General features: G+C 36.4%; 1 protein-coding gene across 1 annotated transcript in view; it reads right to left on the bottom strand.

The window, feature by feature from the left end:
• Positions 1 to 7,968: 7,968 nt before the first annotated feature.
• The window catches only part of DNTTIP2 (deoxynucleotidyltransferase terminal interacting protein 2), a 13,604-nt gene continuing 4,942 nt past the window's right edge, over positions 7,969 to 16,630 (bottom strand). Inside the window, exons 4-7 of the mRNA XM_006919422.3 lie at positions 14,436 to 14,531; positions 13,059 to 13,223; positions 11,371 to 11,480; positions 7,969 to 8,636 (exon numbers count right to left, since the gene is read on the bottom strand). Of these exons, the coding sequence (XP_006919484.1) occupies positions 8,543 to 8,636; positions 11,371 to 11,480; positions 13,059 to 13,223; positions 14,436 to 14,531 (465 nt within the window). The 3' untranslated portion in view covers positions 7,969 to 8,542. The remainder of the gene's footprint in view (positions 8,637 to 11,370; positions 11,481 to 13,058; positions 13,224 to 14,435; positions 14,532 to 16,630) is intronic.

The following is a 16,630-nucleotide window of genomic DNA, read 5'->3' on the forward strand; positions in this document are numbered from 1 at the left end:
TTATTTTTTTAAATTTGGTTCTTTTGTTCCATTTTATTTTCTAAGTTGATATGGTTTGTGTATATGAAGGCTTTTGGTATTTTAAATAATTTTATATTCAGCCATCTTATTGAACTATCTAACCATTTAAAATAGTTTTTGAGTTCAAAATCACAATGAAATTCTAATTCACACATTAGGATGGCTATAATTTAAGAAAAAAGAGACAATAACAAGTGTTGGCAATGATGTGGAGAAGTTAGAATCCTCATACATTGCCAGTGGGGATGTAAAATGGTACGGTTTCTTTGGAAAACAGTTTAGCAGTTCCTCAAAAAGTTATTGTTCATAGCAGTATTATTCTTAATAGCCAAAAAGTAGAAACAATCCAAATATCCACCAATTGATGAATGGATAAACAAAATGTGAGATATTCAAATAATGGAACATTATTGTATTAATTCTGCAATAAAAAAGAATGAAGTGCTATTCATGTTGCAACATGGATAAACATTGAAAACATTATGCCAGTATTCTTGTGAAAGGAACCAGTCACAAAATACCACATATTGTATGATTCCATTTACAGTTGACCCTTGAACAGTGCAGGGGTTAAGGGCACAGTGGAAAATCTGTGTATAACTTTTGACTCCCCCAAAACTTAAGGCAACCCCAAGCAGGACCAAAATTTCATGGATGCTCAAGTCTCCTATATAAAATAGTATAGATCAATGCATACAGTCAGCCCTTCACATCAATAGACTCCCAACAGTACAGGTATTTATTGAAAAAAAAAAAAATCCACGTATAAGTGGACCTCTGTAGTTTAAACCTGTGTTGTTCAAGTTCAACTGTATATTAAATATCCGAAATAAGCAAATCCATAGACACAATTAAATTAGTGGTTGCCAGCTGCTGGGGATAAGGGGAATGTGAAGTGACGGCTAGTGAGTGTGAGTTTTTTCTGGGAGGTGATGAAAATATTCTGGAATTAGTGGTGATAATTGCACAACTCTGAATATTTAAAATTGCCCTCTGAATTGTATACTTTTTAAAAGGGTGATATGTGAATTATATATCAATTTTTAAAAAGGAAAGGTAGTTTTTCAGTTCTTTGTTGTGTTTTCTGGAAATATATCTTCAAGGGAGGCTGAATGATCATTTTACCTTCTCCTTTCTAATTTTTATGCCTCATATTATTTCTCTTATAGTAGCATCAGCTAGTACCTCCAGAAAATGTTTTTTATGAAAATGGTGTGTTAGTGAACTAATTTCTCCTGTTCTTCACCATTAAGGGAATGCTGCTTCACTAAGCATCATGGTAACTTTGGGGGTGTGCATGTGCACATGTGCGCACATACACGTATTTATCACATTAAGAAAATATCCCTGTTTGTCAGCAATCTATGGAGACTTTTCTCCTTTGATCCATTAATACTGTGCAAAATGTTAACATATTTTCTAATATCCAGCCTTTCTTATATTCTTGAAGTGAATCTCACTTGTTTATGATGTACATTTATTTTAATATTCTAACATTTTGTAATTTTTGTATGTTTTGAAAGCTTGATATTATTTGCCATAAATGCAGCATTATTTAGAATGGCCCCAAACTGGAAATAACTTAGACATCTATCAATATGGATCTGTTTGAAGAGAGTGTGGCAGAGTCATATAATTAAGGATAATGTACACCTTTAAAAAATGAGGAAAATTTCTATATACTATGGAAAATGTCTAAGATTAATGAAAAAGCTAATAAAATGATATGATTCCAATTGTGTTACATAATGCTAATAATAGTAATAACTATGATTGTGCATTGAAAATTTCTGGACAGGTATACAGTTAACAGTGTTGGGGCAAGAGGGGCAGTTGTATGAAGGGTGGGGGCCTCTGTTTTACTGTATACCTCTTTAAAATGTTTGAGTCTTTTTCATAATAAGCCTACCTTATCCTTGTAATAAAAAAGTTAATTTTTAGAAAGTAAAGAAAAAAACCCTAATGCTAATGAGGAAGGAAAAAAACATTTCGTGCCTTTTCTTTGGTCACTTGCACATAGGCAGCCCTGACATTGCTTATCCATTAAAGATTTTCCTAACTTGATTTAACAAACATTTATTGGCCCTTTACACTTTACTATATGCTGGATCCAAGCCATAAATATACCCTTTAGTAGCTCCTCCTCCTAAGAGTGCAGAAGCATGTTAACAAGATATCTCTTTACAGAGTGATTCCAGCTGGCACTGTGTCCTGAAGGTCTTGTACACCTTGTTAAGGAGTGTGGACTTTACCCTAAAGGCAATGGAAAACCACTGAGTAGCTTTTAGGCGGAAAACAGTTTGATTAGATGTGTCTTGTATTATCCCTCTGGCTGCAGTGTGGATCCCCAGCTGGAAAAGCACAAGACTGGCAGCCAGAGTACCAGTTCAGGACAGTTGGAGTCATCTAGGTAAGAAAATGATGAGGGCTGGAACTAGAGAGGTGGTTTGGAGAGACTGATAAGTGTACAAACTGGAGACATATCAAGGGAGGCTGAATTGATGAGACTTAATAAATTAAGGGACATATAGAGGAGAGAGAAGGGACAATCAGAAAAGTCATTTCTAATTAGGACAGATGAGTGGATGCTAAAATAGTCACTGAGACAATGAAGGAGAGAGAAGTGGGTTTGGGGGAAAACTACAGATTTGCATATAAGTTTAAGGTCTCTGGAATATCTGGAGAAGATGTGCAGTTGGCTGTTGGATATGTAATGCCAAACACATAGCAAGCTCTCAATAAATATTGAATAGAAGAATTGAAGGTAGGCATGTAGAAAGAGGGAGAGAAAAGAGAAAGTCTGGAGCTCAGGAGACCAGTCTAGGCTTGAGATTTGAAATTCATTATTCTACAGATGGGACTTAAAACTCTGGACATAGATCATGCAGGGAGAGTGTAGAGTGAGGAAAGATGATGGTTGAGGAAAGAAATTCAGAGCACAGACATTTGAAGGACTGGCAAAGAATGTCTTCAGAGAGACCAAGAGGATGGCTAGAAAGGTAGGAAGAAAACAGGAAGTGTTACCTCCAAGAACCAATGGAGCAGGTTTCTTCTAGAGAAGGGAGTCAAGGAAAAGGGAAACATCTCACATTTTTCTAAACACCTGCTTTATACCAGTGACTTTAACAGTTGCCATCTAACTATCTTCCAAATTCTGAGAAGTATGAATTACCCTCATTTTATAGATGAGAAAATTATGATGCAAAGATGTTATGGGGAGGGAGTAAGGTGAAAAGATTAGTTTAGCAATGATGGAAAAATAACGTGCTTGTTTGAGGTAGGTAGGAAGAGGGCAGAGATAAAAGCATGAAGGTGAAGAAGAGAAAATTGAAGGTGCTCATGTTTGAGGACTTACTTTTTTTGTGCTCTTTTACAGCTCTGCCTTATATACCCAGGATTCCAGGAAGGTATTGACAAAGTGGGAGCTGCCTCAAAGGGTGGAGATGTTCCCGTCTTATTGCTGCTTATGGCCAATACAGACTCTAAAGAACAGTGTCCAGGAGTGGTTTCATTCCAGCTTCCTCCTGCTCTGAGGTTTTCAATATTCATCAGCATTTAAAAATATTTTAGAACCTCATTCACCTTCAATTTGACACCTGCTTTTTGAGTACTGGCTTTGTGCAAGGAACCATGTTAGAAGGAAATACAAAGATGAGTGAGATCAATTGCATTTTCTTAGAGTTCATCCTAGTGAAAGACAGACAGCCATGGATTGGTGGTTCCGTAAATTAGGGTTAGTTTGGTTATGAGTGACAGGAAACTCAAAATAACAGCGGATTTGGCATATAGAAGCTTCTTTTCTCATGTGGAAGTCTAGGGAATGGCAGCTACTTGATCATAAGAGATTCAGGCTCCTTATTCTTTCTTCCTTATAATGAGCTCCCACCTCATGTTCCAAGATGATTGCTTCTGCCTCTGCCATCAGGTCATTGGAGTTAGGTGGGGGAATAAAGGGATAGAGCTCCATTCCAAGCTCACCCTACTTTGAAGGACATTTTGCCGAAGTTGCATATACCACTTTCATGCATGTCCTATGGAAAGGTGGGACTCGTAGCTTTTCCTCCCCAGGTGGCCACATTGATTTGTAAAAAAGTTCAGCAGTTCCTGCTGGTGATGCTGAAACAGGCATGGAGATAGCTAGAATGCAAGGCTAAAATAAAGGTGTGACAAAAAATATTTATTAGCTTTGTAACCATAAGCAGGTTACTTAACCTCTTTGTGCCTCAGTTTCTTCACTTATTAAATGAAGATAGTAGTAGCACCTACCTCATAGGTTTACCTAGTTACCTAAATTATTATTATCGTGTGTGTGTACATATGTGTTTCATGTGTACATACATAACAGTTATATAAAAAGTTACTTGTAAGGTCTTAGAACAGTGCCTGGCATTTAGTAAGTGATATATTTGTTTGTTAAATACAAATAAAAACAAGCACAGTTAAATGGGAATTTCAAGAGTATACAAATCAGTGGAGAAAATCCCAAAAAAAGGTTTTATGAAGAAATGTAGACTGTCAGCTCCGTGATGCCCGGGGACAGCCTTATTCCTTCCCTGGGCACCCCAGCACCTAGTACAATGCCTCACACAAAGTAGGTGCTCAAAATACTGATTTTGGAATAGGCTTGAAAGGTCAGTAGTAGTTTGTTAGGTAGGATGGAGGCAAGGAAAATATATTAGGTGGAGTTAACCATATGAACAAAGACATAAATGGTGAAAACTCTCTATCTGGCGCAGTAGCTGGCATGCATAGAATTTGGTATATGTTGACTGACCAAATACTCAGTGTCAACTAGTTTGGTTTGGCTGAAATGTATCAGTTGGGTCCAAGCAGAAAAACATCACTCTAGAGAATTCAACTTAGGGAATTTTTACACAGGTGATGGAAACGCTGAAAGTATAGACAACTCAGAGGTTGCAACAGTAGGACAATGAGACGAGATGGTGTTACCAAAACCCAGAAGCCTGGGCTACTGTGTGGGGGGCTGCCTTGTGGGAGGTGGAAAATAGCAGAGCCACAACCCAACCCAAGACAGAGAGAGAGAAAACCTTCTCTTCTGCCCTCCAGTCTTAGGCCATTGTCTCACTGGGAAGGCAGTTGGCAAAGGACTCTGGGAAATGTAGTTATCTGCATTCCAGAGCAGAGAGAGAACCAGGCAAATAACCAGCACATATGACGGTTGAGGCATGAGCAGGGGAGTGGTGAATATAAGCCTGTGGTGGTGTCATTTTATAGAGGGTCTTGAGTGTCAGATCTTGAATGTAGGGGTTTTTGCTTGTTTCGTTAGGCAGAGGTGGGCCATAGAAGGTAAAAATGCATAAGAGCTTCATTAAAACTATTTTGGAAAGACTTCCCCAATGCAGGGAGGATGGAGAACAGGGAAATAGTAGCTTTTCTTTCAGTACTTGTTTATGTGCCAGGTATAGTGCTAAGCACGTATTTAACCATCTCAGTAAGATGATGTGTCTGTTCCTGGGTATGTTGAGTTTGAGATGACTTCATGACACTTGGATGGGCATGTTGTATAGTTAATTCAAAATGTGCATCTGTAGCAGAGATGTAGGGATGGAGACTGGGTCTTTTGTAGAGAGGTGAGAGAAAAGCTGTAGGAGAGGGAGGAAAAGATACTCAGAAGATAAGAGGGCAGGCTTTATGGGAAACCAACAAGTTGTGGTCAGAGTAAGAAAATCAATGAAGGAAAAAAAAAAAGTAGATAAACAGAAGTTTATCTTCCTGCAGAAGCCATGAGAAGCTGGTGCTTCAGGAAGGAAAGGTCAGCAGTGTCTAATATTTCCCGGTTAAAAAAAAAAAAAGAAAATGAAAAAGAGCCATTGAATATAGCAGTTGGAATGCATGTAGGAATAGTTTCTCTAGACATTTAGAGTCACAAAGAGTTAAGACAGCCTTAGTCAGATGGCCTACACTGGTTAAGTAGGAGACAGTAATCTGTTGAAGGTAAGAGTGGGTGTTAGGGGATCTCTGGGAGAATGAGCATGCCATTTATCTCCTGCAAGCTCTTTGGGTGAAGGGGCTATGTCTTCTTCACTGGTGTACACTGGCATACCCTGGTGCTTAAATAAAGTATAGGACTCAATTTTGTGGTGATTGGCTGACCAGTAGAATGAATGAACTTGTTGGGAAGTAATCACAATTGAATAATTGTGTAGTAGCAGTGAAAGCCCAGCGGAGTGAGTAGCTTCAGGGTACTTTCCCAAAACTCAGTAATCTGGACAGAAAAGGAATAGTGGATGTTCCCCTTGCTGAGATTGACAGGTGAGAATAACAGGGGAAAAAGAGAATGAGAGATGGGGATGGAGCGAGAGAATTTTTGAAATGTCAGACCAATTGGGTCCAGATTGTTTTGGGAGGAAAACGGGTCCTGATGAGGTGGAGGATTGGAAGAATAAGAGTGGCTGAAATGTTTGAGATCGTTGAGTTCACAGTCTTTGGGGATGGGGTGGGCCCAGGCATCAGTGGGAAAGTAGCACTCAAATGCACCCTGACTGCAGGACTTCTTAGGTAAGCTGTGATGGAACAACCCATCTCCCCCATGCATCATCATGCCCTGCCTTTAATAGAAAAAGCCTGGCTCAGGAAAGTCCTAAGTCCAATTTCCCACCTTGTTTGGGTGAGAAGATGACAGGTCTGACCTCTATTAAGGCAAGTGTGACTGCACATGGTTTCTGACCTATTTTATACAGCAACCTTGTTCATTTGTAAAAAATGCAGCCCCATGAATATCTTGGGCTCACTTCAATCAGGTAACTCCTGTTTACCTTAGGAGGGGTGACTAGGAAGGAGGCAGGTGGGGAGAACTTCCTAAATACTAATGTGTTGAGCCCATTTAACCATGCTAGAGCCTTCAGTGCCATACAGTGTGTGTAGGTCATGATTTTATAGCAATTTTTATGCTATACTGTTAAAATGAAGAAAAATTTCAATTGTCATCATACTTTTGAGAACATTATCAGGTGCCAGGAATATTAGGGAAGTGTCTTGGACCTTCCAGATTGGCTTAGCTGCCAGCTGAATACCACCAAATGACCTTATTTGATATCGTGAAGAGCACAAATCACTCAGCCAAGCCTTGACCCACTGAATCATGAGTTGTAATAAAATGGTGGTTGTTTTGAATCATTGAGTTTTGGGGTAATTAGCTATGACAGTTATAACTGGAAAGAACATACGTACCACCCCATAACCTGGGCCTAAAAATAAGTTTTTGTCTTTCTCACGGTTGGTGTTCAGTGAGTACTTATGGATAACCCTTTCCATTTCAGAACCTCTCTCCACTGTTACCTAATTTCACATTTCATAGTTTTGTGATGTTTCTTTTATAAAACTGATCTGCTTATGACAGCTACAGGTCATGCTTTTGACCCTGCTTCTTGGAAGCTTTTAAAACTGGAAACATTTCTTCACTTTTAAATGGTGTAACAGTAAGATAAATTTTACATTTTAATTAGCCAGATGCTTGAGGAATTAGTTAACTAGAAAGTATTATTTTGTTTTAACCTTTACTGAAAACTTTCAATAAATTGTACTTTACTCCGAATAGTTGTCGCTGCTTGAGAGACTAAACGAATACCTGCACATATCCCACAAATAGTATTAAAATGTTTTATATGATGTTTTATTCTAATTTGCTATTTCTAAGAGTGGGATCCCATGAATTTATCCCAGTTACTCAAAGATTATTAAACTTTTCTATACAGACTTCTCTGGCCCTCAGCCTCACCCCTTTTCCTTTTCTTTAAAATCCTGCCATTTATCCTCTAAACAGCCAAGTATAGCCTCCCATCTTACATTCTTGTTATGGGGACCCATGATCTCAGGTATTACAAGGATAATGGTGTTTCTCTAAAGTAGTTGTTTTTATCTTAAGGCAGAACACTGAACACAGAACTGATTTTTTGTGTTAGATGCTAGAAATTATGCTAGAAACAGTTTCACAGAATTGTTTATTAACTTCAGTCTGGCTTCAACTAATTTCTTCCATCCTCACTTTTTCCTTTCCCCAACTTCCTCACTTAAAAAAAAACAAAACAAAAAAACTAGCTGTGTTATAGGCATTTTTTAAATAAACTGTTTTAAAAACATTTTGAAACAAGATGGGCTATTTTAGAAATCTTTCAAGATCTTAAGGTATTTTGAAGGCCTATTTTCATCAACTTTAACCCCAGAATTTTTTTTAGGTAGTCTTCATTATCTTTTAAGTCCTCCTTATAGCTTCATTTAGCTCTCTGGTCACATACTAACATATATTTGCTCTAAGAACACTTGTACCATTCTTTTAGTTTCAACTATGACTTTTATATCGGCCACAAGCATGGGTGTGTCTTTTATAAACACAACTATTTTTATTCCAAGGGGCGCATGATTCTCAAATCAACTTTTTCCAAAAAGAGATCCCTATTTACAAATAGGGCCAGTCTATTTTATGTGATGGTTAGTTTTCAAAAACATCTTTAGTAAATAAATAAAGGGGAAATGTAAAATACTGTGATTTGCTTTGTGAATCTTAATTGCGAAATTTCTTCTTCTTTCGAAACTTCTTTCCTGCTGCATTTGCTGCTTTTTCAGCCATGATCTCTGAGTACTTCCTTCGGTTGTATCTAAAAAGAAAAACCAAACTTTTAAATTCTAAAGTATGTGACATACTAGATATTAGAAGTTAATGTAACCTTTTGGTGAGGGGGAAGCCACTTCTAAATCTCATTTTTTTTTTTTTTTGCACTTTAACCATCTATTTATTACATTTGTATTAAGTTCCACTGTGTGTAAGGAGCCACACTAGGAGTTGGAGACAGGAGTAAACCAGACAGCCAAAGTCCCTGTCCTCATAGAGCTTAATCTATTAAGAAAAAATGGGAACTGTAGAGGGAAGCTCTTGAAAACCCTTCACTAGAGACCCATGCCCTACATCCAGCTACTAGAGAATATCAAATGCTTTAAATACTTTTGTGGAATAGAAATGTAAAATAAGGTCTAAGCAGAACAAAAAGTTTACACTTACCTGAAAACACACAATATATTTCTTAGAACCTTAAATATACCACAGACCAATGGTTTTCAAAGTATGGTCTGGGAATGAGACCCTTTCAAGGGGTTTATTTGCTGAAAACTATTTCACAAGACTACTTAAGACACTGTTGCCTTTTTCATGCTCATTCTCTCATGAGTGTACAGTGTACACTAAAGGTTTCCAGGGGCTACACAATATGTGTTATCAAAGCAGACTGATGCAGAAGCAGATATGAGGCTCCAACTGTCTTTAAGCCAGACATTAAAGAGATTTGTACTAAATTATTTTTGTTTTGTTCATGAAACTATGTTAATGTGATGGGTTTTTTTATTTTTAAATGAATTAATAAATATATCTAAAGTTTCTTAATTTTAATTTCCACCATGGTAAATATTGATAAATGTAACCCACAAAAGTTCTTTGGATGTTCAATAATTTTTAAGTTCAAAGGCATCCTCAGACCAGAGAACTGCTGCTATAGTCTGTATTTCCCTGGGTTTTGGGCTTTAGAAACACAGAAGCACAATTTATTGCAGAAAAATATTGATGTAGTTGCTAGAAGCTTCAATAAAGGGCTGTCACAGTACAATTATGAAAAATTAAAAAATTCTCTGAAAGCATACAAAATCTTTGTTCTAAAGCATGTTCACTGTTACATAAATCTGTTATCACATTACTAAAATGAAGATAAGCTAAAAATCTCTTTAAAACAAACTAAGCCATTTACAACTTTACAGCTCACTCAAAACCTAAAACCACAATTTACACACTTTCTAAGAAACCCAAAGTTAGATTAAAAATAAAAAACAAAACTAAAAACCGCATACAACACAAAAGCATATTTTCCTCTGTCAGGACATTACTACTAATGAACACCTTTGGTTAAGTGCATTCTATATAATGCACTTAACCAAATATATTTGGTTAAGTTCCCTATCCCAAAGAGGTCAAAGGACAGAAAACCTCTTGAGATGGTTGTAGAGAGGATTAAAACTTTCATGAAGAGATGGACTAGTAGAGTGTTTCACATATTGTGGCATGTAAATTTAGGTGATTAACAATATTCATTTAAAGTAATGTATTAATGTACGTAGAAAAATATAACACCCACTTACAGTATCTATAAAGTTTCCTTTTAAAGCAAGCAGTATACAGATAACAAAAACATTGTGAAAATCGTATTCAATGAAGTACAGAAAACAATGAATTGATAAGACAACCTCTAACCTGTAATTTTATGACTTTCATTCTGAATTTCTAGTTTACTGTCTCAACTTTCTTATTCTAAGATTATTTTTTAGTGTTTCAACACTTACCATATATGGATAGAACCTGACCTACTGTAATCTTGATGACAATCTCAAAAATCACAGCAATGCTGACAGTGCTTATTTCTAAAGTTTTTCCATTACCAAGACTCATTAAACAGCTTACATAACATCAAGTTAACTTTGTTTTCCTTGCCTATTATTATCTACATTATTTTTAAAACCCCTGATAAATATTTTCACTTTTGCTATTAAACCAATCTGGAACCTCGGCAAGAGGTTTCTGTATGAGACATGCTTTTAAATCTATAATGTAGCTGCTTCAAGGACATTTGAACGTACTCAGATTACTCCCATTTAAAAAAAAAATCCTCTAATTCCATATCACCTAGCCCTGCCTCTCCCTCCCTCTTCATAACAACTTCTTCAGTTATGTTCTTCATTTTCAACTCATTCTCCAGTCTGGTATCCTCCCCATCACTCCCTTAAAATTCCTTCTGCCAAAGTTTCTGTGACTTCAATGTAACTAAATCCAAAGGAAGTTTTTAGTTCTTGTTTCACTTGATGTCTCAGCAGCATTTATCCCTGTTAACAACTCCGTCTGGCTTATATCTGCTTAAAACATTCTCTTTCCTTGACTTCTATGACACTGTGTCCTCCTGGTTTCTTAATATCCGTTGGCTATTCTTTCCCAGTCTTCTTTGCAGGCTCATTCTTCTCTAGCCAGTCAAATATGTTCAAACTTCCCTCTAAAGCAGTGGTTCTAAATTGGGAATGGTGGCGCCCTGCAGGGGACATTGGAAATGTCTGAAGACATTTCGGATTGTCTTGAATGGTGTGGGGGAGTAGTGCCATATAATGGGTAGAGGCCAAGGATGCTGTTAAACATTCTATAATGCACTTGGAAGTCCCCCCAATAAAGAATTATCCCATCTACAATGTAAATTGTGCTGTTGAGAAACTGTGCTATAAAGCATTTAAAAATTATCTGAAATTTAAAGTTTATGCATATTCTAAAGAAAGCATACAATTATAAAGTGAAACAAACTCCTTTACCTTCTGAACTCAGAATCAGCCAACAGTTCTTCCACAATAGTTTTCTTCCTTTGTTTCTTAGGAATTCGTGAATGGTAGAAGTCAGCTGGATTGTCAACAATGGTTCCAATCTAGGAAATGATTGAAATAAGTCATGCAATACCTGAATACCACACTGCTTTCAAATTTCAGAGTATATCTAACAAAGTATATTTGTAGAAAGGAATGAAAAACACAAGCTTACATTACACCAATATCGAAGTTAATTCTGCCATTTTTTAAAAGCAAAAATATATCACCTATTCAATTTGCATTAAGTCATACTAATGATACTTCTTTACTAGAATTTGTAATAAATCCAAAATTCCTGTTATATATTTAGTGCTAGACACTACATAAATTTTTGCTGAACAGTGTAACTAGAGGGAAAAAGTGGGACAGATATTACAAACTTGTTTTAGCTTCCCAATTTAATGAAACTGACACATCAATTCTACAAATACCTATTTGATCTTTTAGGTTATCATCAATGCTTCCAGCTTAGAACCTTATTGACCACTCTGCATTAGTTCTTCTGAATAAAATTTACTCTGCATTAGTTCATCTGAATAAAATTTACCAAGCATCTACTATATGTCAAGCACTGTCCCAGGTGTTAAGGAAACAAAGAATATGTGATCCCTGGCAGTGAGGAGCCCATAGTCTTAAAGAAGATCCATTAGGTAACTAAAAATTTAAAGCACAACAGTTTTATGCTGAAAACACGAAAAAGGCTCTGAAAACTAAGTGACCAATCCTAAGAGAGGTAAAAACGGTTTCACAAAGTGTGACATTTTAGCTTGAATTTAAATGGGTAAAATTTCACCAAGCAAACTGCAGAGCCAAGCATAGGCAAAGTCAGTGCCAGACCAGTCTGTGCATATTCTGAGAAGACTGAGTAGTTGAATGTGTTCACACTTAAGAGGGTATGTGACAAAGGAAGGGTCGGTGAACTGGTTTGAGTGCAGACTGTTGAAGGGCTATATTAAGGGATATAGACTCTATCCTACAGGTCACAAAGACTCATCGAAGGTACTGCTGAATGCTACCTGTGATATTGACCTGAGGTGTATCATAAACAGATTGCCTTTTTTGTTGTTGTTGTTTTAAAAAATAGATGACTGGCAACAATGTGGAGGATGGACTAGAGAGAAGACAGACCTGGGAAGAAAGAATATTATACTAATCCAGATGAGTAACATGAGAGGTAGTCAAGAACAACAAAATGAACTTCAAAGAGCTACCAGAGGATGACTCCACGGGACTTTCATCTGAAAACACTTTGAAAACCAACTTTTAACTTATTTTCAGAACTTGCCGTGAAAAGAAGAGGAGCTTAGTGCAAATGGTTCCCTTTTCCCCTCGATTCTGCAAGGATTCTTGCTCTTAGGCTAGTAGTGTTCATATATGGAACAGCCATCTTACAGGTTCTATAAGTTTTAGAGAGCTGACCTAGGAACCCAGTTACCATTTGCAACACTGTCTCTATACAGAAAGCCATGACTAGCTGGTGGCTGTCTGAATTGAGTTCTGGCCATTATTATATGCCCTGAGCAGATGCGCATTGTAAATATTTGTCTATTTTAATAGTAAAGAGAAAGATCACGCTATAGTGCTTTCCAAACTAAAATCCATAGATCATCATCAGTAGTATTCTGCTTGCTTCATACCTGGAAGTACTTAGGGAAGCCATCCCTATCATTTTTCTTGTAAAACCTTTTTGGGTCCATGCTAGCCCTCATCTTCAGTGCTTTGAGATCATTTTTTAGTTCATCCGTCAATTCCGGAGCTTTCATACCAAACCAGCCATCACCTGCTGTTTTTTGTCGCTCTTTCTGAAATTGATTTCAAAAACAAAATTCTAATTTTAATAAACAGTGTATAAATTATACCTCATTTCCCCCAAAATTCTATATACAGAAAATTTCATTAATTAAAAACAAATAAGGTTACTTTACAGAATGTATTACTCTCCAGATTCATCTTTCATAAAAGGAATTAAATCACAAAAAAGTGATTGGTAAATTATGTAAAGCATTATCAGTTTCATAAATGAAGGCGCCTTAAAATTTAATTTTGTCTTTTAGTAAGAACTGCTGACTTGGTGGGAGAATAACCCACAGCTTTAATTTTTCTTATCTAAAACAACCTACATGTGATAATATACAAAAACATTTTCACTTTTGGAGCTTAAACATAAACATTAACTTATTCAGTCACCTATGTATCTCTAAGTCACTTACTCCAACAGTCAAGAAATTTCTATTTCTTTGGAAAAATATTTTTTTGAAAACTAGCAAGTGATATGCTTAATTTTATTTTTTGTTACATTCATACAACAGATATTATGAAATGTCTACCACGTATCAAGGTGCTTCATAATAGTGACAAGCTGTTAGTGGAGTACCTTCCTCAAATTTTCCTCCAAGTTCTCTTTATGACTTCTTTATGCTTATTAGTTGAAATGCCAAATAGATGCAATCCCCTATGTTATACTAAAGAAAATAGCAGATTAAGTAGACCAGGGTTTTTAGCTGGCTACATTAAGTTCCCTACAACAGCCTGTAACAGAGTTCCTAGCCTTTAATGAACAGTACCCAGGAGCCAAGAGGTTTGGACAGTGACCTTGCATGGTGGCTGTCACTGTTTTGAAGGGAAAGAAAAAGCTGCATCTATGTGTACCACCTGGTGCACTTTCACTTTGTGAAAATCCATATAAAATGTGTTTATGGGCCTTTAGGTATCCATGACAATTTTTTTTGGATATACATACATACGTGTGTGTGTATTTTTTACACTTTACCCAACATCAAGTTTGCTTCATTTTAAAAAGGGATACCGGACAGGCAGCAACAGCATGCACAACAACACTGTGGTGACCTGGGGATTCATAATACAATTTCCAGTGTCCCAGTCACTCTATCCTTAGAACATACGTGATCACACTAGATGAGACTGGATTGGCACAGACTACAATGACGCTTTATAAACTGAACACATACCGTCAAACACATCTAAACAGTCTAAGTAATGAGAGTCATACTTACTCTGCGTTTTTTTTGAAGTTGATACTTTGATTCACGGTATGGTGGAACACAGTCTTTTTTTTCAAAATCAGGAGTAATGATAGCTTTCTGTAGAAACTATAAAAATATTAAATTGGTTTCAAAAGAATGTCAGAATGTCATATAACTTCAACATTTTTTCTCTTATAAAGGAAAAACCTCTCAGACTGAAGACTACTCCAAATATATTAATCTTCTTTATGCATATACTACTGCAAAGTTGTTCCTGTCCTTAAATTTGTAAATTGTATCACAATAAAACTATTTTAGGAGGCAAATTGCAGGATTATTTTAGGAAATCTGCACACATCAGATTTACATAAATGTGTCCATTTGTATTTATTGGTTTGCAACCACCCACCTGCACCAAACAAGTGAAATATAGACAATAGGAACAATGCCACAATAGCTCTTGAAACCTCTGAAAAAAACCTGACTAATTTTTAATAAGTTCTTTAATGCTGGTGAAACAGCTTCTTGTGAGCTGAAGAAATTGGCTAGACTATTAAGTACAGTGATACATATTTCAATTAAAAAAACACTTTTTATGCTATACCAACGATATCACCTATCTAGACAAATCTGCTTTTTGCAACTCAATGTATCTTGGATGACCTTTCAATGTCAATTCATACACAGATCAAGAACTTATAAATACATCACAATTTTTCTTCTGACATTTAGTTTAACAGTCTCTATTACTTTTTTTCCCATTAAACATTGTAATCACCTCTGCTTACTTGTGATTATTTCTATAAAATAGATTCTAAAAATGGGTTGTTTAAATTTTGATATACTGCTAAACTGTCTTGCATTAAAACAATACAAACATAATCAGTGTGCTTTACTTTATATTGCCACCAACAGTAGTGGTTATCTTTCTGTATATTGTCAGTGATGCCTCTTGGCTATTTTCATTTGCTGATCATCTTTTTGTGTATTTATTAGCTATTGTCACATAAACAGTATGACACTATTTAGTCATCCTAAGCAAGTAACAAAAAAAAAAATGCAGAAGTCATTTAGTAAAAGATTAACAGATCTGACCACATAAAATTTTAAAACTTATGCAATTAAAAACACCTTAAAAAAGACAAGTAAAAGTCCATAGGTTAATACCACTAAAATACAAAATACATTTCCACAAATTAATAAGAACACCTTATTTAAAAATGAAAACCCAAAAGAGTATAGACATTCCCAAAGAAGAGGACTTATACAGGTAATCAGTCATGTCAGTGCAAAAACTAAAGATGACTGACTACTCCTTAACCCTCAAAATAGTTCACAGGAATACAGCAAATATTAATTTAATTTAGTTAATAACATTTGACATTATCAACTCAGAAATTCAGATAGCCCTAATTCAGGTTCAGGCCTAGAAGTTTCTGGACATAGAGCAGCAGTCTAGACTTTCCTATCATTCAGAAAAGAGAGTATGACATTTATTTAAAAAGAGATCATGTGTCAAGTAGCATACTAGGCATTAGGAAAGTGGTCCTCAGTCAGGAGAAATTGGCAACGTCTGAAGACATTTTTGGTGTGTTTGGGGGTATGGATGCTACTCGCGTCTAGTGCGTTAGAGAGGACAGGGCTGCTGCTAAACATCCAACAATGCAGACATCCTCCCACAACGAAGAATTAGCCAGCCCAAAACAACAGTATTGCTGAGGCGGAGAAATCCTGATTTAGGAATACAAAGATAAAAGACAGTAAAATAACAATTAAATCATGATTAATAATGAATCTGATCAATACCAGGTATTGCAGCACAGAGGAGGTTTGGGGAAGGACTAGTTTCAAAGAATGTTTCCCAAAGGCAGTGATCTATGATCTCTGCATTGGACTGGGAAAGAACATGGTATGTTCAGGGAACTACAATAGTTTTCCATGGAGAGAACACAGTGGTCAGAGCTGGAGAAAAACAAGTACCTTGAAGACTGAGGAATCACTGAAGGATTAAGTGAATATGGTCAGATTTGTGTTTGTAGAAAGAGAAATCTAGCAAGAATATGGAGAGGAGCTTGAAGAACAAAGAAGAAGGTTGTTACTGCAGTAGTCTAGATGAAGAACAAAGGCCTGGATGAGCCAGTGACAGTGGAGTGAAAAGAAGGGAATAGAGTAGAAACAATGTAAGAAGCATCTAGCCCAGGCTTAGTGAATGACTACAAAAGGGA

The sequence above is a fragment of the Pteropus alecto genome, unplaced genomic scaffold (genome assembly GCF_000325575.1).
Source record: "Pteropus alecto unplaced genomic scaffold, ASM32557v1 scaffold25, whole genome shotgun sequence".
NCBI classification, from domain to species: domain Eukaryota; kingdom Metazoa; phylum Chordata; class Mammalia; order Chiroptera; family Pteropodidae; genus Pteropus; species Pteropus alecto.